We start from the raw sequence: 23510 nt of genomic DNA, 5'->3' as shown, positions 1-23510 counted from the left end.
TGACACGTGATAAACAATAAAAATTAACTAAATTAAAAATATTATTATTTTAAAAATACTTTATATTTAAATTTTTATATAAGTAGATAAATAATTTTTAAATAATAGGAGATGAAAATATTAAATTAGTCTATTATTATTAATAAATCAATATTTGTAAGTGAGTAGTCTATTTTACTATTTATGAATAATAATTTTATTTATTTTTTATTTTAGTTAAATTAATATTTTTATATTTATTAATTAATATTATTATAAGTTATAAATTATATAATAATAAAATAAATTAATTTGGAGTTAGGATACTGAAAGAAAATATATAACTGGTATCCTATCCTGCTCTATCCTAGCTCCCCCCTCAGGATAACTTTTACACATGACTGATAGGATAGGATAGGAGACAGGATAGTGTTATCATATCCTGCTGGCGCAACAAACAACAGATAACAACAGGATATGATTATTATCCTGTCTTATCCTATCCTGTCCTGGTCACCAAACGGGCCCTAAAGTTTATACTTATTCATTTGCATGAACACACGTTTCTAGATTCCTTTTCTTTGTTATGGAACCTGATTCTTCTTGGAACTTAACTGATACAGTGGAATATTTAAGAGAGTATACCGACTAATAACTAGCTGCTCAATTTCATTTGATCGTATATTTGTTGCAGTTCAATAGTCCTGCCGCAAAATCGGTTCTCTTTCCTCTGGATTCATCAGGGACATAATGAGCACGAAATAGAGCAAGCAAGAGAGAAAAAAAGGCGTGAAAAGGCGTGCGTGGAAAAAAAACCTGTACGCCTTTTCACGACTTTTTATTTTCTCTCTCTTGCTTGTTTTATTTCGTGCTCATTATATCCATGATGAATCCAGAGGAAATGGAGCCCATTTTACGAAGGGGGATTATTGAACTGCAACTAGGGTTGACAACAAGCCCCGTGGATGCGGGTTTGACCATTTCCACACATGAACCCGAACTTAACACTCAAATCCAAACCCAATATGGGTGTAAAAGTTAAACCCAAACTCTTGGGTTTCGGGTTACCCAAACCCAAAACCCGATGTAAGTACCGAACTCACAAAAACCTGACCCGGAAACAATATGTACATAAGAGAACACCATGAACATAAGTTGATTAAACCTATCATCTTTCCAATACAAAGGAAAAAATATAGTTTATGAACATAAGCTGATAAACAACATAATTCATGGAATTTCTTCTTTTAGAAAGGAGAAAGATTAATTAGAAAAACATTCCAAGGGAACAAACTTCTCCCTGGTGAGGCCAAAAGAGCAATAAAAGAGAAAGAGTCTAAAAATAAAGAACATAAAAGAAAAAAAAGGACCAACAGAGAGGCAAAGAGTAATAGGGAGGAAAAGCAGCCTACCAAGCCAAGACGAGGATAACTAGATGGTTATGGTCTATCAGCGCAGTTTAATACTGTTGTGAAAAGCATTGATGTGAGTGTTATTGAGAGAAGCCTTGATGCGACGCAACCAACTATATGTATGATGAACGAAGCTTCTGGAGAGATTTGTATGAAGAAGTGGTACAATTTAAAGTGACAAAGAAGTCATGTCACTAGAGAAAGTAAGACTTCCCACCATTGGAGCTGTTTGTAGGCTATGATGGTGAGTAAGACAAAAATGCAGTCAAACCACGATTTTGATATAAACCTAGTCATGGTTGTTTGTTTGATAATAAGCGTTTCTGGAGCCTCTTTTCTCCATACACGCTTATTATCAAACAAGTAACCATGACTAGGTTTATATCAAAATCGTGGTTTGACAACATTTTTGTCTTACTAACCATCATAGCCTACAAACACCTCCAATGGTGGGGAGTCTCACTATCTCTAGTTAGCTTCTTTGTCACTTTAAATTGGACCGCTTCTTCATACAAATCTCTCCAGAAGCTTCGTTCATCATACATATAGTTGGTTGCGTCGCATCAGGGCTTTTATCAATAACACTCACATCAAGGCTTCTCACAACAATATCAAACTGAGCTGATAGACCATAACCATCTAGTTATCCTCGTCTTGGCTTGGTAGCTGCTTTTCCTCTCTGTTAATTTTTGCCTCTCTGTTGGTCCTTTTTTCTTTCTTGTTTCATGTGCTCTTTTATTGCTCTTTTGGCCTCACCAGGGAGAAGTTTGTTCCCTTGGACTGTTTTTTAAATTAATCTTTCTCCTTTCTAAAAAAGAAATTTCATGAATTATGCTGTTTATCAGCTTATGTTCATGAACTATATTTTTTCCTTTATATTGGAAAGATGATGAGGTTTAATCAACTTATGTTCATGGTGTTCTCTTATGTACATGTTGTTTCCGGGTCGGGTTTTTTGTGAATTTGGTACTCACATCGGGTTTTGGGTTTGAAGGAGGGTGACAACTTCGATCGTCGTTTAGGAGATGGCTTCTTCTAATTTGCGTGCTAACTTGGTGAGAGCTTGAAGCTTCCATAGATGGAGAAGATGGTGAGGGGTCGGGGATGGCTTCGAACAACAGGATCTGTAGCGACACTATGTTGGGACTTGGGGTGGTTTCTGAGTAGAAGGAGAGTTTTCTGTTGATGGCAGAAGCCTGGTCATTTGTTTTATTTATAAGCTTAAGCGTTCTATCAATAACTAGGTTTTTTTTTTCACGCAAGCTTTTTCACGGCTCTCTTTATTTTCTCTCTTGCTTGCTCAAACGGTGAATTTTTAAATAGGGTAGAAGTTTTAGATAAGGAATCATTACCTTTGGATATATTCGAAAACCAAATTCGATTATGTAATGATGAAAAAAAACAAAAATACTTAACTAAAGAATATGATCCTTTTTTGAATGGACCCTGTCGTGGACAAATCCAAAAATGGTTTTCACCCCCAAATTCATAAAGAAACTTACAAAAAAAATTCGTGCTCATTATGTCCATGATGAATCCAGAGGAGAGGGTGCCCATTTTACGACGGGGTACTATTTAACTACAACAAATATACGATCAAATGGATCAATATTCAATACGAAAACTAGCAACCGAATCAAATGAGGAATTGGAAGCCAGTAGTGTCCAGAATGGTAACTCTACCAACTCTTCTTGTTCATATATGATTATATGCTATTTTTGTTTAGTAATTTTGTTGAAAAAAACAGACAATTTCTTTTCAACAAAATTACTAAACAAAAATAGCATATACTTATATAAGAACAGGAAAAGTTGGTACGGGTATCATTCTGGACACTTCTGACTTACAATTCCTCATTCGATTCGATTGCCACTTTCCGTCTTGAATATTGATTCATTTGATCGTATATTTGTTGCAGTTCAATAGTCCCCCACCGCAAAATCAGCTCCCTCTCCTCTGGATTCATCATGGACATAATGAGCACGAAATAGAGCAAGCTAGAGAGAAAAGAATAAGAGCCGTGAAAAGGTGTGCGTGAAAAATAAGCTTGGTTATTTGTTTTATTTATAAGCTTAAGTGTTCTATCAATAGCCAGGCTTTTTTTTCATGCACGCCTTTTCACGCCTTTTTTCTCTCTCTCATAATTGCTATCTTTCGTTCTCATTATGTCCATGATGAATCCAGAGGAGATGAAGCCCATTTTACGACGGGATACTATTGAACTACAACAAATATACGATCAAATGAATAAATATTCAAGACGGAAAGTGGCAACCGATCGAATGAGGAGTTGGAAGCCAGAAGCGTCTAGAATTGTAACTATACCAACTCTTCATGTTCATATATGAGTATATGCTATTTTTGTTTCGTAATTTTATTGAAAAAAAACAGACAATGCATAGATAGAGTTATCATTCTTTGTTCTTTTCAACAAAATTACTAAACAAAAAATAGCATATAATCATATATGAACAAGAAGAGTTAGTAGAGTTACCATTCTGGACACTACTGGCTTCCAATTACCCATTCGATTTGGTTGCCAGTTTCCGTCTTGAATATTGATTCATTTAATCGTATATTTGTTGTAGTTCAATAGTCCCCCGCAGAAAAATGAGCTCCCTCTCCTCTGGATTCATCTTGGACATAATGAGCACGAAATAGAGCAAGCAAGATAGAAAATAAAGTGAGACGTGAAAAAACGTGCGTGAAAAAAAAATCTGGTTATTTGTTTTATTTATTAGCTTAAGCGTTCTCTCAATAGGCAGGTTTTTTTTTCACGTACGCCTTTTCACGCCTTTTTTTTCTCTCTTAGTTGCTCTCTTTCGTTTTCATTATGTCCATGATGAATCCTGAGGAGATGAAGCCCATTTTACGACCGGGGACAGTTGAACTGCAATAAATATACGATCAAATGAATCAATATTCAATACGGAAAGTGGCAACCGAATCGAATGAGGAATTGGAAGTCAGAAGTGTCCAGAATGGTAACTGTACCAACTCTTCCTGTTCATATATGAGGATATGCTTTTTTTTTATAGTCATTTTGTTGAAAAGAACAAAAAATGCATAGATAGAGTTACCATTGTTTGTTCTTTTCAACAAAATTACTAAACAAAAACTAGCATATACTCATATATGAACAAGAAGAGTTGGTAGAGTTACCATTTTGGATACTTATGGCTTCTAATTCCTAATTCAATTCGGTTGCCACTTTCCGTCTTGAATATTGATTCATTTGATCGTATAATTGTTACAGCTCAAAAGTCCCCCGCCGCAAAACGGACCCCCTCTCCTCTGGATTCATCATTGACATAATGAACATGAAATAAAGCAAGCAAGAGAGAAAAGAAAGAGAGATGTGAAAAAGCGTGCGTTAAAAAAAATCCTGGTTATTTGTTTAATTTATAAGCTTAAGCGTTCTATCAATAGCCAGGCTTTTTTTTCATGCACGCCTTTTCATGCCTTTGTTCTGTTAAAGAAAATTACTAAACAAAAAATAGCATATACTCATATATGAACAAGAAGAGTTGGTAGAGTTACCATTTTGGATACTTCTGGCTTCTAATTCCTAATTCGATTCGGTTGCCACTTTCCATCTTGAATATTGATTCATTTGATCGTATAATTGTTACAGCTCAAAAGTCCCCCGCCGCAAAACGGGCCCCCTCTCCTTTGGATTCATCATTGACATAATGAACATGAAATAAAGCAAGCAAGAGAGAAAAGAAAGAGAGACGTGAAAAAGCGTGCGTTAAAAAAAATCCTGGTTATTTGTTTACTTTATAAGCTTAAGCGTTCTATCAATAGCCAGGCTTTTTTTTCATGCACGCCTTTTCACGCCTTTGTTCTGTTAAACAAAATTACTAAACAAAAAATAGCATATACTCATATATGAACAAGAAGAGTTAGTAGAGTTACCATTCTGGACACTACTAGCTTCTGATTCCTCATTCAATTCGGTTGCTAGTTTCTGTCTTGAGTATTGATTCATTTAAAACTATATTTGTTGCAGTTCAATAGTCCCCCGCCGCAAAATGGGCCCCCTCTCCTCTGGAGTCATCATGGACATAATGAGCACGAAATAGAGCAAGCAAGAGAGAAAAGAAAGAGAGATATGAAAACGTGCGTGAAAAAAAAACCTGGTCATTTGTTTTATTTATAAGCTTAAGCGTTCTATTAATAGCCAGACTTTTTTTCACGCACGCTTTTTCACGGCTCTCTTTATTTTCTCTCTTGCTTGCTCTATTTCATGCTCATTATGTCCAGGATGAATCCAAAGGAGAGGGAGCCCATTTTACGACGGGGGACAATTGAACTGCAACGAATATACGATCAAATGAATCAATAATCAAGACGGAAAGTGGCAACCGAATCAAATGAGGAATTTGAAGTCAGAAGTGTCTAGGATGGTAACTCTACCAACTCTTCCTATTCATATATGAGTATATGCTATTTTTGTTTAGTAATTTTGTTGAAAAAAATAGACAATGCTTAGATAGAGTTACCATTGTTTGTTCTTTTCAACAAAATTACTAAACAAAAAATAGCATATAATCATATATGAACAAGAAGAGTTGGTTGAGTTACCATTCCGGACACTACTGGCTTCCGATTCCTCATTCGATTCGGTTGCCAGTCTCCATCTTGAATATTGATTCATTTGATCGTATATTTGTTGAAGTTCAATAGTCCTCCACCGCAAAATGGGCTCCCTTTCCTCTAGATTCATCATGGAAATAATGAGCACAAAATAGAGCAAGCTTGAGAGAAAAGAATAAGAGACGTGAAAAGGTGTGCGTGAAAAATAAGCCTGGTTATTTGTTTTATGTATAAGCTTAAGCGTTCTATCAATTGCCAGGCTTTTTTTCATGCACGCCTTTTCACGCCTTTTTTCTCTCTCTCATAATTGCTATCTTTCGTTCTCATTATGTCCATGATGAATTCAGAGGAGATGAAGCCCATTTTACGACGGGATACTATTGAACTACAACAAATATACGATCAAATGAATAAATATTCAAGACGGAAAGTGGCAACCGAATCGAATGAGGAGTTGGAAGCCAGAAGCGTCTAGAATTGTAACTCTACCAACTCTTCATGTTCATATATGAGTATATGCTATTTTTGTTTCGTAATTTTGTTGAAAAAAACAGACAATGTATAGATAGAGTTATCATTGTTTGTTCTTTTCAACAAAATTACTAAACAAAAAATAGCATATAATCATATATGAACAAGAAGAGTTAGTAGAGTTACCATTCTGGACACTACTGGCTTCCAATTCCCCATTTGATTTGGTTGCCAGTTTCCGTCTTGAATATTGATTCATTTAATCGTATATTTGTTGTAGTTCAATACCCCGCAGAAAAATGAGCTCCCTCTCCTCTGGATTCATCTTGGACATAATGAGCACGAAATAGAGCAAGCAAGAGAGAAAATAAAGTGAGACGTGAAAAAACGTGCGTGAAAAAAAATATGGTTATTTGTTTTATTTATTAGCTTAAGCGTTCTCTCAATAGGCAGGTTTTTTTTTCACGCACGCCTTTTCACGCCTTTTTTTCTCTCTTAGTTGCTCTCTTTCGTTTTCATTATGTCCATGATGAATCCTGAGGAGATGGAGCCCATTTTACGACCGGGGACAGTTGAACTGCAATAAATATACGATCAAATGAATCAATATTCAAGACGAAAAGTGGCAACCGAATCGAATGAGGAATTGGAAGTCAGAAGTGTCCAGAATGGTAACTGTACCAACTCTTCCTGTTCATATATGAGGATATGCTTTTTTTTTTATAGTCATTTTGTTGAAAAGAACAAAAAATGCATAGATAGAGTTACCATTGTTTGTTCTTTTCAACAAAATTACTAAACAAAAACTAGCATATACTCATATATGAACAAGAAGAGTTGGTAGAGTTACCATTTTGGATACTTCTGGCTTCTAATTCCTAATTCAATTCGGTTGCCACTAATCACCTCCGAGATCACATTGTGCATGTATGCCTCTCATAACAAATGGATCGAACTTGGTTCGATGGTGGAGGTTCTACCTCTAGTGTGATCACACACTCGATTTGTCCTGCTCCTTTGAATTTAAGGAGTGCTCCAGGTGGTGTTTACTGAACGCGGGTTAAGAAGGTGAGACTTGTTGGCAAGTTTGTGGGTTGTATGTTTTACGGCGGGGACGAGGCGACTATCCGCTGCCTGGTACCGGAAATGAAGGAGTAGTGATTGCCCTGAATGTCGGGTCTATCTTGGTTTTTGCTATTGGTTTTGGTTTAGGTCTTTGACTTTGCTTCCTTAAGTTTTTTTCTTTTTAGGTTAGGATGGCTTTTGTTGTTTTCTCTTATTATGGTTATTATGCGATTGTATATTTTTATGGATGATTGAAGATTTTTTTCTTTTGTTATCCTTTCTGTCCTATTCCTAAACTTAGTCTCTTCACTCTTTACTAATATATTTGGATTTCAAAAAAAAATTGATCAAACTCTCAACTAAATGCTTAAAAAGCTCGACTATATTCAATTGTGAAAGGAACAATTTCACATTAGTGCTAACTTCACAAAAAAAAAAACTAGTTTTTTTTAATAATGGGAAAAAGAAAATTATTTAGCAAAAAATGGTGAAAATTTTTATTTGGCAAACTGGGGTAGTTTTAGGAAAGGCCACGCGAGAAGTGCACGGTTAAGAACCCGTGGCCAAAAGTCCCAAAAGGCCACAGTTCGCCCATAATGTGGGCAAATCCCTGGTTTCGGCAGGCTACGGTTTTCGGTTGTTGACTAAAGTTTCTTTACATTCACATCAAACTTTCTTTTTCTCTAAAACATTTGTATAAATTATTTAACTTATGAAAAAGACTTTCAAAAAATAAAAACTTATGAAACAAATTGTTATATTTTTGTATAACTTCATGGAAAATGCTAGCAACACTCTTTTTTAGACATTCTCTCAAACGCTCACTCAATCATTGGTTAAAAGATAGTGTTGTTAGCACTTATAAAAGTTTACTATATTTATTTTAAAGAACAAATTTAAATGTGGTTTTTTCTTTATTTAAATAGTTATAAAGAAAAAAATTATTGTAATGAACTCATAAAATTTTACAAATATATAACAATTTTAGTGAAAATATTTAAATAAAGAAAAATCTCATATTTATTTTTGTTATTTAAAATAAATATCTCTAAAGAACCCAAATAAATATAGTAAAACAATATGAAATTCTACAAAATAAAAATTATTTTTCATAATTTAAAATAATTTATACGAATAATTTATAGAGAATAGAAAGTTTGATGTAAATGTAAAGAAACTTTAGGCAACCGCCATAAAGTGTAGATTAAACCGAGGTTCTACCCACATTTGGTTAAACTATTCTTTTTAGACTTATGACCACAATTTATCAATAGTGGCACACGCAGCCGCATGTTGCCTTTTCTTAAAAACTACCCCAGTTTGCTAAATAATTTTTTTTCACCCCTTTTTTGCTAAATAATATTTTCTACGTTATTTATTATAAGAACCAAATGAGAGGTGCACCTTAGTCTTTTTTATAAGAACCAACTTAGAATTTATGGTGTATTAATTATTTTTGTACAAGAATGCCCTTGTTTAATTGAATTTTCTGTCTCTTTCCATTTCTCATAGCATTATTGATACACAGAAATTAAGAATAATGGGTGGATGACAACTTTGGAAAATCTATATATATTAGAAAAGAACAACTTCTAGCATGACGTGTCGCTCTTACAGGCCAAGTTAGTGACGTGTCGCTCCCAGATTAATTCTCACATAATATTTTACATGTAAGCTCTTTCTCCTTGGCCCCACTTGCCACATGTGCCCTGATTTTTACTTACCTTATTTCTCCTTAACAAAAAAATACATTTTTAAATTTTAGATTTGATTAGGATTTAGGTTTTTTATTTCTTGATTTTATCTTAATTTATTTTTGATTTATTTTTAGAGTGTTAATTAATTTTTATGGTATTTTTATTGAATTTTCGATTTTTTAATTAATTTCGGATTTTATGAGTTTTTATTGTGATTTGCTAGATTTTGATAGTTTTTATCTATTTTTATTTAGTACATTTTTAAATTTTAGATTTGATTAGGGTTTATGTTGTTTATTTTTGTATTTTATCTTAATTTATATTATTATTTATTTTTAGAGTATTAATTATTTTTTATGGTATTTTTATTGAATTTTCGGATTTTTAATTAATTTCGGATTTTATGAGTTTTTATTGTGATTTGCTAGATTTTGATAGTTTTTATCTATATTTATTTAGAAATTTTTTAAATTTTATATATATTAGAAAAGAAAAACTTCTAGCATGACGTGTCGCTCTCACATGCCAAGTTAGTGACGTGTCGCTCCCAGATTAATTCTCACCTAATATTTTACATGTAAGCTCTTTCTCCTTGACCCCACTTGCCACATGTGCCCTGATTTTTACTTACCTTATTTCTCCTTAATAAAAAAATACATTTTTAAATTTTAGATTTGATTAGGATTTAGGTTTTTTATTTCTTGATTTTATCTTAATTTATTTTTGATTTATTTTTAGAGTATTAATTAATTTTTATGGTATTTTTATTGAATTTTCGGATTTTTAATTAATTCCGGATTTTATGAGTTTTTATTGTGATTTGCTAGATTTTGATAGTTTTTATCTATTTTTATTTAGTACATTTTTAAATTTTAGATTTGATTAGGGTTTATGTTGTTTATTTTTGTATTTTATCTTAATTTATATTATTATTTATTTTTAGAGTATTAATTATTTTTTATGGTATTTTTATTGAATTTTCAGATTTTTAATTAATTTCGGATTTTATGAGTTTTTTTTGTGATTTGCTAGATTTTGATAGTTTTTATCTATATTTATTTAGAACATTTTTAAATTTTATATATATTAGAAAAGAACAACTTCTAGCATGACGTGTCGCTCTCACATGCCAAGTTAATGACGTGTCGCTCCCAGATTAATTCTCACCTAATATTTTACATGTAAGCTATTTCTCCTTGGCCCCACTTGCCACATGTGCCCTGATTTTTCCTTACCTTATTTCTCCTTAATAAAAAAATACATTTTTAAATTTTAGATTTGATTAGGATTTAGGTTTTTTATTTCTTGATTTTATCTTAATTTATTTTTGATTTATTTTTAAAGTATTAATTAATTTTTATGGTATTTTTATTGAATTTTCGGATTTTTAATTAATTCCGGATTTTATGAGTTTTTATTGTGATTTGCTAGATTTTGATAGTTTTTATCTATTTTTATTTAGTACATTTTAAAATTTTAGATTTGATTAGGATTTATGTTGTTTATTTCTGTATTTTATCTTAATTTATATTATTATTTATTTTTTTATGGTATTTTTATTGAATTTTCGGATTTTTAATTAATTCATGATTTTATGAGTTTTTATTGTGATTTGCTAGATTTTGATAGTTTTTATCTATATTTATTTGGTACATTTTTTAATTTTAGATTTGATTAGGATTTATGTTGTTTATTTCATGATTTTATCTTAATATAAAATCTGTGATAAGTGATTTAAATCAATAATACATCCCATTAACAAAAACCCTCTTAAAACCCTGCATACCTCCACTATCTCCTCCATGCAATTTTCATCTCATCTCTCAACTGAACGGAACCACCCCCACAAAATCGTCTCATCTCTCGACGGAACCACTTTGCCATCGACTTGCAATCGCATCCCTCCGATTTGCTGCCTTGGACTGATTGGGAAGGTTGCAGATGGAGGTTTCAAATTATTTTCTTCATTTGCTTGCATAATATGTTATGGTTTTTTTCAATTTTATTTTACTTTACCTTTAACTTTCATTCACTCATGTTTGACTTCAAGGTCAATTTCGTTCATCACTTGCCATGCTAATTTCAAATTCTTTTCTTCAGGTTTTTTTTATAGATATTCCACCAAAAGAGATTCTTTGGAAGCCATGGATGGTGAGTCCATTTTATATTCTATATGGAATTTTGCAATATTTTGATTTGTTTTTTTATGTTTTTTTATTCTCCTTTGTATGTGATTCTACAGGAAATATTTTATTCTATTTTAGAGTTATTTTTAGAGTATAAATCAATTAGGATTTAGGTTGTTTATTTTTATCTTAAATTAATTAATACTCTAAAAAAAATCCGAATTTTTATCGTATTTTTATTAAATATTTTTTAAAGATTTTGTTTTGTTTTTATTGTCAATTTGTTAGATAGCCTCTCTTATGTTGTGCTATTTTATCTTGAAACCTGAATTTTAAAAGATTTTCCCTAATTATCTAAGATTTAAATAAATTATATTTTGAAAGAAGATTTACTACTACTCCTTACTAAATTTATAATGATAGCTTCGACTCCCCTCTTTGTCACGTTCCATGACTCAATTGGAGAGCTGGCCGGAAAAAGTGGTGAGCATTCTCCCTTTTCCTCTTCAAATTCCTTCTTTGCATAGTTTTGTTTATGTCTAATCTTATTTTGACTCGGGTTATAGGTGATGGTTCCGCCAATCTACCTACGCGTGTTGCTCCAAAATCAGTTTCTTGATATAATATTGTAGGTTGAAATGATTTTCTTGATCTAAGACATATTATGATTTGTTTTCTCAGACTATGCTAAGGAGTGAAGAATGCAGGAGATTTCAAAAAAAAATTAGAGAAGAATTGTTGAAGTACATTAAAGGCTCGAGATAGAGTTTGGGAAGGAAAAGCATGTGGCTTAATGCTTTTAATTTCTGAGGTAGGAGAATGAATCCTTTTAGTTAAAAGTTCTTTATGTCTAGCATTTGATTCATAAGATTAATGTATTGGTTTGAAGCTACTTATGTGTCTGTTTTTAATTTTATTCTTTATGTGTTTTGGTTGGTTCAATTAGGCTAATTTGAATCAAATGCCTTAAAGAAATCAAGGCACTACTTGAAATAAGGTATGAGAAGCTAGAAGAAGGAAATGAGTTGTAGGCAGGAGAATATAGAGACAGAGAGAGAGGAGGGTGATTGCACACAAAGAATGCTAATGAAGTGGATATGTTACTTTCAAACAAAAGCTATATTGGATAAGATTTGAAAAATAATTTAAAGAAATTTTAAAATTATTTTCCAAGAACTCCTATGCCATTTTGTTATAGCCTTGCTAAACTATTCAACTAGGTTCTCTAATGCTTTGTTTGATATGGTAGTGAAAGAGAAGAGAGAAATAGAGAAGAGAGAGATAAGAGTTAGTGTGTTTGATTGGCAAGGGATGAGAGATAAAGGGGCAGATTTTGTGGGTCCAATGTATTTTTTCAATCTTCTCATTTTGAGTACACATAGAACAAAGTTTGATCAATTTTTTTAGCTTTCCAATTGTAATCTTATTAATTTTTTTGGTTATTGGGAGGGAGTAATCTTATTAATTTATTAAGCCTATCATAGTTTTTATATTTTGATATTTTTATTTTTATTTAAATGTCGATTTATGGCAAACTAATTCTCTCTCTTATTCTCTATTTAACCCAACGATGGGAGAGAATCTACATCATTCTTTCTCTACTATCACAGCTCTCATACAAACAACTTATATAATTTACTCTATACCACACGTATTTCTCTATACTCATCACATTTTGTTATATTTTTTATTAATGTCAACTCCAACAATCAATTTACCGTGCAACGCACGGGTAAAAAACACTAGGGGATAAACAAGGGGTAGTTTCAAACTCCAAGCGCAATGTTGTCTACCAAGAAGTTTTTGAGAACATATGAGTGGTTAGTTTAATTTTTTATCTTAATAGTTTTTTTAATACAAACTGACTTCTAAGTGACCTTACTTTATTTCATTGTTAACATGATGTCTATGACATCTTATAAGTTGATGAACATCTGATGCAAAAATATTATTGTCGGTTTAAGGTTCGTTCTATTTTCCCTTACAATGAAATAATTCTTTATTGATTAAAACAAGTATGTACAAAGTCTGATATATATCTTAAATTTTGTAGGCACCCTGCAATATTGGCTCAAACATGGATGACTTGAAATAAAAAAAATGAGGTCATACTTTATGATTTATCTTTCACAATTCAGATTTGTGCTACTATCACGTTCTTTTTTTTTCCATGATTAATATGTATTTATCATCTACTTTATTGGTGATTCTTTTTTGTCCACTTTCCTTAGCATTTCAGACTCTTCTATTTCATCTATTGTTTAATAATCACTTTTTTTTAAAATTAAATATGTAACAGAATCACAGTTGTTATCTAATGTATTGACACGTTGAATTTTTTGAAAAAGAATCACGTGCTATTTCTTTCATTTTCAAAAAAAGAATAATTTTTTAATGAATGTACTAAGGGTGGAATCACGTTGTGGTAATAGGACAGTCGTCACCCTTAGACACAAAATTGTTACTTGATATACTATAAAAGATCATAAACTCCCTATATATTTCGGCTCTTCTCCTTTAGAAGACAAATTTCAAGTAGACGAATCAATATATATTTCTTACACATTTTATTATTATATGCAACTAAAGTAGTGTTGACAAACTACTAATAAAAAAGTCAAACTTTTTTTTGAAAGATAAATATATATATATATATATATATATATATATATATATATATACATACATACATATAATATCAAAAGGCTTGAGAGCAAACTCTTAAGCATGAAATACAAACCAACCAACACCGGCGGAAAAAACCCGAAAGTACACCCAAAGATCGAGCCAGACAAAAACCAAACAGAAGAAACCCAAAGACAGAAAGATAGGAAAACCTATAAAGTGCCGGAAAGAAAACAGGACAGAGCAAACAAACCAAAAAAAAATTCCGATATATTTCATAAATTTTGTAGGTACCTTGCAATATTGACTCAAACTTGGATGACTTGGTATAAACACAAAATGATGTCATACTTTATGATTTATCTTTTACAATCCTGATTAGTGTTACTATCACATCCTTTTTTTCCCATAATATGTGTTTATCGTTTGCTTTATTGGTGATTCCTTATATCTATTATTTGTGTCATTATTTTCATGTTCATGAAGAATGTGAAACGATTTCATCTTGATCTCAATCAGGCTTAGATGACAAGTCTTTTGGTCCACTTTGGTTAGCATTTGAGACCCTTCTATTTCATATGTTGTTTAATATATTTTAAATAATCAAATAATTGATTGATGTATCAAATACGATAGACATATTCCCCGTGCAACGCGCGGGTAAAAAAACACTAGAATTTCCCCTTCTATATTGATTTATGAAATTTATAAGATTTTGTTTCTCTGATAAATGAGAATCCATTGAGTAAGATGATTTGCATTTAAGTCTGCTCTGAAACCTAAAAGTGGTTGTTGTTTGTATTTGCGTATAATTTTCAATTGTATGTTTTAATTTTAAAGTACTATAATGCTATCTACGTGAGATTTTGTTTTATATAAAAAGTATCATTATACTTTTTTTATACAATCATTATATTCTAAACTAATTAATTGATATTATTTTAATAGAATAAATTTAATATAATTAACTTTAGTATTATTTTCAAAATTTTAAGAGTGTATATTTATATAAGTATATAATAACTATAATAATTTGATAATAAGAAAAGTAAGAGGAATACAAAATATTAATACATATGTACTATAAAATTATGACATGAATTTATTAGTGCTAACAAATTAGAGTTACGAGATCTCACGGGGAGAAACATTTTACATGAAAATGAAAATTTGTACGAGTTAAAAAAAAATAAAATTCATTTTCTATAACTTAAGTGTATTTTTAATAATTTAAAAAATAATTATATATTTATGTATTGTTATATATCTAAAACAAAAAAGCATTACCCTTTATGCAACACGAGTATACATATTCACAAACAAAATTCAGTTATACCTAACATATGCAAAAATTAAAGCTTTTGGTTTATTAACTTCTGTGTTTTTCAAAATTTGTGCTCTTTAAATATCTACATCTTTATTATGATTATTCTTACATTCTTAGCATCTTAAATATTTATAATTTAAAATATGAATCAATGTATCAAATACTATTTCCCGTGCAACGCGCGGGTAAAAAAGCACTAGTTTATATAAATTGAGAACAAATTTAATGCAATTACCTAAATTAACTAAATTTTCTAAAAAATGTGAAGTGGTTACTTGATTCTTATATTAAGGAAATGAGGGAGTATTTTTTTCACATTATTGAAGATGGAAAAAGATAAGAGACTTCTAATCGGAAAACTCACTATTTTGTGGTTCATATATCATGACTCTATTTCCAATTTATATCATGACGCGACAACTTGTACCACCTTGTCGACCGAGAGATATTTACATGATAAATGCCAGCTTTGTGTGGCACAGTACTGAATGCCTGCTTGCATTTGAGTGTCTTGCCTCAAGTAAAGATGGCGATCAAAGAGCCACTGGTCCATGCAAGCAGCAAACGGCATCCATGGATTGTTTACTTCACTACATTTGTTGCAGTCTGTGGTTCTTATGAATTTGGAGCTTGTGTAAGTGTTTAGAGTGCACATGAACTGTATGTAACATTACCCATTTCCAATAAAAGTGGATTTATAGTTCAAATCCGAAAAAAAGTAGACTTTCTTAATTTTGAGACAAGGCAAATAAAATACACTAACCTTTTATGCATATGCTGGTTTATTTAATTTGACTATGAGTTTGATAATCATTCTCTTTATGGAATGATTGTTGTTCTGTTTTCAGGCTGGATATTCATCTCCTACTCAAGATGCTATCAGGAAGGATCTCAGTCTGTCTTTGGCAGAGGTAACCCAGTAGTTATTGTCATTGAAGCTTTAATCTAAGTATCCAACTGCTTCACTCTTATAGGGTTAATGAAAACTAGTGCCAAACATGTTTTAGTGGCAAACTCATGACTTATGTGTCCAAAAGTATACATAAACTACTTCATGCCTTCATGGATTTGATGCCAGTGCTTGCAAACTAGTTCTTAACATCATGGATTTGATTTAATTTTCTTTGCTTTTTGTGGATTGACCATGTGCAGTACTCCTTGTTTGGCTCCATCTTGACATTCGGAGCAATGATCGGTGCAATCACAAGTGGGCTTATTGCAGATTTAGTTGGACGAAAAGGGGTAAGTTCAGGAAATTTCTTATGGGGAATTCAAGGTGATAAAAGAAGTTGAAATCTGAAAACATGCAGGCAATGAGAGTGTCAAGTGCTTTCTGTGTTGCAGGATGGATTGCTATTTACTTTTCAGAGGTTCTTACTACAAAACTAGTGTGATGTTTGTGCCCTATAACCGTTTCCCATGGATTATGACCTAATATAACTGAACTTATTTTTCTTTTATACAGGGGCCAGTGCCTTTGGACATTGGGAGGCTAGCAACAGGATATGGAATGGGAGTTTTTTCATATGTGGTTGGTTGAAGTTCTATTCCCAAGAACAAAATAAACATAAAAACTGTGCACTGAAGTAATTCACAATTTCATTTGAGACACTTCCATGTTCAAATTATTATGGTTTGACTGTATGTTTTATGAAATATATAAGGTTCCTGTCTTCGTAGCTGAAATTGCACCAAAAGAACTCCGTGGGGCACTGACAACCCTAAATCAGGTAGATTTTTCAATACTTATTGTAACTTTAATTACCTCATATATTGAACTGACTGAAAGCATGTTTGGATCAGCGTCTCTTTCATACAGTGAGCTGATTGAGTAAGTATTATGCAATGAATATAGCAATGGCATCTCACATTTGCTTTTCTTTTCTCCTTGTAGTTCATGATCGTTACTGGAGTGTCTGTGTCATTCATAATTGGAAATGTCCTTTCATGGAGGGCTTTAGCTTTAATTGGTGAGTTTTATTCCCAGTTTGAATATAATTCCACCAAAAAAGGAGGGTAGGCATAGCAATGTAACATAAATATTTAGAAAATTAGACATTCAAAGATTCTTTACTGGCCGGGGAACTCACTACACAGGTTTTGCAATTTACTTGCAGGCCTCATTCCCACTGCTGTATTGCTTTTTGGTCTGTTTTTCATTCCAGAGTCTCCTAGGTGGCTGGTAAGAAACAAATTCCTGTATTAATGTATTTTGATAAGGACAGTATGCAGTAATTTGTATAACATCAAGAGTACCAACCAAAGAATGACTGCAGGCAAAGAGAGGACGAGGAAAAGATTTTGAGGTAGCACTGCAGATACTTCGCGGAAAAGATGCTGACATATCTCAAGAGGCGGAGGAAATTCAGGTTCCTTTATGTTCCTACATTATTAATGTTAGATACAATTATGTGTGTGACTTTGCCTCCATTATTAAGAGGGTGTATCTGTGTTACTACCACAGGATTATATAATAACTTTAGATCGGCTCCCAAAGCCCAAGCTGCTGGATTTGTTTCAGAGACGATATTTGCGCTCAGTCACTGTAACTATACCTCTCTATACTCGAACTCATGATTGAAACCTACTTTCTTTTCCTTTCGGATGATGTCACTGTAATATCACTTTACTTTCTTTGAGTAAGTCCCACATTGACTTGGGGTAGAGTTAGGCCTAGCCCAAATTCTAAGACTTTTCTTAAGTGTGTTTGTGATAGACTAGGTGGAGGGGTAGAAAATAAAGTGCATGTTGAAAATGATTTTTAACCTAGAGTGAAAATGATATACAGTTTATTTTCCACCCTCCCAATGTTTGTTGGTGTATGATGTATCAGCTATCAAGAAAATCTGAATTGACTTCCATTTAAAATTTTATTATTCTCATTTTTTACCAACCCAAGCAAGAAGTATACTGTAAAGGCCAACAGCTAACTAGCTTTTATATATCATTTACCAGATTTCAGTGGGACTTATGTTCTGCCAGCAATTAGGAGGAATCAATGGAGTTTGCTTCTATACTAGCAGTATTTTTGAGCTGGCAGGTACTTTTGAGAATTGTTGTAATAGTAACTTTGCAATCCAAATCTCTGGATCACTGACATACTTTCTTCCATACAACGATTTCCTTGCATATCAGATATGATTCCCATTGCCAGTTTCTCACACTTTTTCATGAATAGCCTTTATAATGCATTCAGATTCTAATTTTGTTTTGACTATGCATTTTATGTCACAGGATTTTCTACCACCATCGGGACTATAATATATGCTTGTCTTCAGGTTAGTTTCAACTTAAACGCTTTCTTGAAAAATAAAATATTTGTTTTCCCCTAACCAACTCATCATGTGTTTTTCTTTTTTTCTTTTTCTTTTGCAGATTGTGATCACTGGTATAGGAGCAGCCTTGATAGATAAAGTTGGCAGGAAACCGCTACTACTGGTAGATTCAAATCACAGAACAATTCATCTACTTATTAAGACCCCCTTTCATGTATATTATGCTCATTTTTCTCTTGGTTTTGTTTAGTTAGCTGGATCCGGATTGGTTGCAGGATGTATATTTACCGCAGTTGCGTTCTATCTTAAGGTACATACCAACTGAGAAGTTAGAACCCTATATCTTCCGATTTCTAATCCTGAAATTTATGTGAAATTGATATCCTTGAATGCAACAGGTTCAGGAAGTTAGTCTCGGGGCAGTCCCGGCACTTGCTGTAACTGGCATCCTGGTATGACGTTTATTCTTTCTTTCATGATGCCATTTGCTTGGATTATATCAGAAATATGGACTCATTCTCCATATTACTCTTTCTTTTGCTGATATCAGGTCTACATAGGATCATTTTCAATAGGAATGGGAGCAATTCCATGGGTTGTGATGTCTGAGGTAATTCTCCCTTCTCTGCTTTCAAGTTCTAATGCTATCAGATATTAGAAGTTCAAATTAATTAAACATTTACCTTTCCAAAATAAGGATTGCAATAAAAGAACTAGCAAATATTAATCCTCACAGCTTCTACTCTTATTTTTCTTTTATTTGGGGTATTGGTATTAGTGCATATTACTCTGCCAAAACTTGCAAATTCTCCAGTTATAAAGCCTGCCCTCTCTATCAGAATCAGCTAGAGCTTTTTTCAACAAAGAGATAGCATCATAGCATAAATCTTGCTCGAATATTACCTTTGGTTGCAGATATTTCCTGTCAATATTAAAGGGCAGGCTGGAAGCTTAGCCACTTTAGTGAACTGGTTTGGTGCATGGTTATGTTCCTACACTTTTAACTTTCTCATGAGCTGGAGCTCCTATGGTAAGTTCAAGTTATATTGTTCAGCTTTATTTCATTAAATTTGTGATGATTGGCATTGTTATATGATGTTAGAAATATGATCATTCACGTGTCCTTTACCCAACAACTTAAGCTTTGGGTATAATTGGTTCATGACATGGTCAAAGCATCTATGACTAAGTGGTCTAGAATTTGATTCTTCCGGCCCCCAATTCTTCTAATAAAAAGTTGAGTTTCAGCACATGGTAGGTGGACATGTGCATTGTTCACGCTTCAAGGTCTTTTACCCAACAACTTGATTTTGGAATATTTGGTTCATGACATATGATAACCAGTTACCACTTGGGAATATTAGTAGAAGATTGAAGTTCTAGAAAATTGTAGAACACCTAAATTTACTTGTAGTATTACAAATTTCAGGTACCTTCATTCTTTATGCTGCAATAAATGCAGTGGCTATACTGTTTATAATTGTGATGGTGCCGGAAACCAAGGGCAAAAGCCTGGAACAATTACAAGCAGCCATTAATGCGTAGGAAGCAGAGTTTAGCTTTGCAGTGTGTGATGGGGAAAAAAATAGAAGCAGGTTGGTGATTGAATTACTAGCCATATTGTTTAGTATTTGTTTGCTTGTACATTGATGATTGAATTCATTAAGGTTTATAGTTCACATTAGTTGTCTTCATGTCAATGATTCAATAAGTGTATTCCAAATCAGAAGTGTAATATTTACAGCTGCATTCATAGGGTGGGAGCCTACCACAAAATTCATGGCATGTTTGAATCTGCTTATTGTTTCTCAGGATCAATTTTGGCACTCAACTTCTCATAGAAGCTTCTTCTTAAATTTGATTGAGTTTATGATCGATTGTATCGAAGGTTTCCGAACATGCACTGATCTGTTCACCAGATGTTATTAGCTATCAGTGTGGTAGAGGGTTGCATGCTTAATGGGCTTCTATATTATGGGCCTCAAGTAACAATGCCAATTATAATTAGTTAATATTATTTCTATGTTTATTTCTAGTTTGTTATTTAGATCATGTTCTAGAGTATTCTACTTTCTATGATGGTGCCACATGTAAGGTCACCTTTCATCCCTTAGAGTGGATAGTTAGTATAAGTTGTATGGTTTCCATTATGAAATATTAACAAGAAAATTGACAAAGTTTTATTTTATCTTCTTTTCTTAGTTTTCTTTTGGTTTTCTTCCTTTGATTTTACTTGGTAGAGTTTCTCTCTACCAATTTGGTGCTTTCATCACTAATCTCTTCCTTCCATTGCATCATGGTGCTCAGTTATGATGTATTATCATCCATCCTCTCCGCACAACGTGATCCCAGATCCATCTTCTACACCCATTCTTCACCTTCCTGCCCCGCCATCAATGGTGAATTTTCAGGATCAATATCTGCAGATCCGTGGTTCCTGGATGAAGTATCATACCAGCACACCCAGCCACCTACAATCCCACCACAACCCCCACCCATTCACCACTACCAACATCATTTTCTCCAACATGAGCCAGGTCCTTTCTCCCATTCTCAACAATCATATTACCCACAACCTCCTCCCACTCATTTTGCCCAGCAGATTCCATGTTCACCACCCACCTCTTCACCCACATTGAAACTCATCAAGTTCTCTGGATCGGATCCGAATTTTTGGCTGATGAACACAGAGTTGTATTTCCTACAGCACCCATGGCCGCTGGAAACTCGGTTTGATTTTATTGCCCTGCATCTAGAGGGATTTGCTCTTACATGGTTCCAACTGTGGCGCCACCAGCTTGACTCATGGGAAAAATTCCGAGAAGTATTCAAATTTCAGTTTATAACATGCAGATTTGCGCAAACTGGAGCCAGCAGATCTGAGAAGTCTTCTACGGTGTCCAACAAATTACAACCAATGACAGCTCAGGCAGTGGAATCCAATTGTACAACAATGGAGAAACCTCAGTTTGAGACTTCAACAGTAGTGGAAACCCCATTCAGATCTCAAGAACTTGCTATACTAGAAATTGGTTTGCACAGTGAAACTACAATGGGGGTAGGATCTGAATCCAGGTCCGAAGAAATCTTGGAGGATGAACCTAAACATGTTCCCAACACTCAGGAACAAGTAGAGCCTGCGCAAGTGGATGAGAAGGATTCTTCCCACCGAGTTGATACCTGCTTGGTAGCAACAAAGGAAGTGTTTCAAGTGAATTCTTTCAATAGCGCAAGTCAGGCTGAGAGGGTCTAGTGTGACTCAGGTGATTTCTAAACCTCTACTCATTGCACCCAACCTGTTTGAGAAAATGCTTGTGACAAGGAATAAGAAGATATGTGTTGCTAATACTTTTGAAAAACTGCTAGTGACATACACCAAGCAATATCTAGACTGGCATAGAATGAGACCAGTGAATTTGACATCAGAAATTGCACTGTCATCATTAGATGTACCTGGTATGAAACTGTTTGATCCTGGCATTGTTCAAGTGATTGGTATTTTAACTCTGATATTTGATCAACATGACTATGATGCTATCTCAAGATATGCTACAAGAGATTTAATTTTGCACTACTCTGCCTTTCACGGTCCGCCCAATGCTTATCCTATACAAGCCACACCTGTGGGAAATCAGTCACAATTCAAAAGTTGGGAAGACTTCAAAAGTGCTTTTAAAGTGCACTTTTGTACATCTTATAAAGCCCAGTTTTCAGAACTTTCAACATCAATTACGACAGCTGGCCTTGAGGAGCTTGGAGTGCACAATGTGGATTTTTCTATCGCGCATATGGATGAACCAGACACAGAGTCTATGGATTCCTCTGAACAGGTTTCTTTCGACAGTAGCTTGATTCCTAATTTAGCAATTTCTATAATTGATATTGACTCTGTATACACAGTCCAACTGTCTGTAAATATTCCTGAGACAACAATAATTAACAAAATGCCTGAATCAAGGGATATACAGAACTGTGTTGCTGCTCATTTTGATATTTTGTTAGAAAAGGGCTTCAACCTCAGCTTACTAGAATGGAAGATGATGGGACCAGTGATTCTATTTTTAGAAATTAGACTGTGTCAGTTATATGGAAAAGTAATTACCCTTTTTGATCCTGTTATTCTAGCTGCTACATCTATTCTATCATATGGTAACTTTTCTACGCAGTGTATAGGAGATTCATGTTTGAGTTTCCTAGGTTATGTTATAGCAGCCTCTATCATTCAGAAAGCTACTATTTCTGTGGAAGATCATTACTACTCTACTTTATCTACTTCAGTCCTGAGTCTTCAAGCATCGCACCAGAGATCCTGCTTTGTCACGACTGCAAGAGCTCTTTTGGTCATGACCTCCTTCTGTCACCCCTCAGATGGTACTCCTCCCAGAATACAAACCATTAGGGACTCAGTGAGTATGGGAGACTGCAACAAGATACAAGAAGTTGTTATGTATCCGTTTACAAGTCAGAATTCAAAGCTAGATACAGCAGCAAAGTCCTATGCTACTATTGCTCATGCTTGGCAGCAATATGAATCTCACCATGTACTGGATATTGAATCTGCTTTTCTTATTGGTGTCTTTGCTGGAGCTGAGCTATCTGTCAGGTGCCTTTCTGCTGCACATGCACTATCAATTTCTTCCAGCCCCTTTTCCCCAACCTACATGACTGATACTCATCCTGGTATATACACCATTAACAACTATGTGGGCATGGGACAAAGGAACACAGTTAACACTACAACAATGGGTTCCTTCAATCATACGGTGGCAACATACCCTGGACAGAAATCCTTGCTATATTTTAAAAATGTTATGTTTAAACCTTGTTTTCCTGTTGCAGAGTGCCAATCCACATCTTGGGTTTCTTATAAGATTGCCCTTGATCCTAAGACTTCACACAATCTGTTTGTCAAAATGCCTTATCCAATAAGTGC

At 33.5% G+C, this 23510-nt stretch overlaps 1 protein-coding gene across 3 annotated transcripts; it reads left to right on the top strand.

Annotated features, from left to right (window-relative positions):
- Nucleotides 1-15722: 15722 nt before the first annotated feature.
- Nucleotides 15723-20770, top strand: LOC130730754 (sugar transporter ERD6-like 7). 3 transcript variants are annotated; one of them, XR_009016465.1, is made up of 19 exons: nucleotides 15723-15936; nucleotides 16151-16213; nucleotides 16455-16544; nucleotides 16613-16672; nucleotides 16768-16833; nucleotides 16967-17032; nucleotides 17197-17272; nucleotides 17420-17484; nucleotides 17579-17671; nucleotides 17767-17847; nucleotides 18258-18342; nucleotides 18537-18580; nucleotides 18678-18740; nucleotides 18828-18887; nucleotides 18976-19029; nucleotides 19128-19187; nucleotides 19493-19607; nucleotides 20007-20172; nucleotides 20390-20770. XR_009016465.1 is itself a non-coding variant. In XM_057582849.1 (18 exons), the coding sequence occupies exons 1-18, from the start codon at nucleotides 15763-15765 to the stop codon at nucleotides 20120-20122; spliced, it is 1431 nt and encodes a 476-aa protein (XP_057438832.1). In that variant the 5' UTR covers nucleotides 15723-15762; the 3' UTR covers nucleotides 20123-20606. The 3 variants fall into 3 exon arrangements, 1 of the variants encoding a protein (XP_057438832.1); XR_009016464.1 differs by having other exon boundaries at nucleotides 20334-20606; XM_057582849.1 differs by having other exon boundaries at nucleotides 20007-20606.
- Nucleotides 20771-23510: the final 2740 nt, after the last annotated feature.

The sequence above is a fragment of the Lotus japonicus genome, chromosome 1, assembly GCF_012489685.1.
Source record: "Lotus japonicus ecotype B-129 chromosome 1, LjGifu_v1.2".
NCBI classification, from domain to species: Eukaryota; Viridiplantae; Streptophyta; class Magnoliopsida; order Fabales; family Fabaceae; genus Lotus; species Lotus japonicus.
This window is presented reverse-complemented; position numbering and strand designations above follow the sequence as displayed.

Bases quoted from the DNA above. Each gene is read 5' to 3' on its own strand.
- LOC130730754 (XM_057582849.1), top strand. From the start codon at position 15,763: ATGCCAGCTTTGTGTGGCACAGTACTGAATGCCTGCTTGCATTTGAGT. The intron at 18,741-18,827 runs GTAGATTCAAAT...GGTTTTGTTTAG, and splicing joins GCAGGAAACCGCTACTACTG to TTAGCTGGATCCGGATTGGT. The intron at 18,888-18,975 runs GTACATACCAAC...TGAATGCAACAG, and splicing joins CAGTTGCGTTCTATCTTAAG to GTTCAGGAAGTTAGTCTCGG.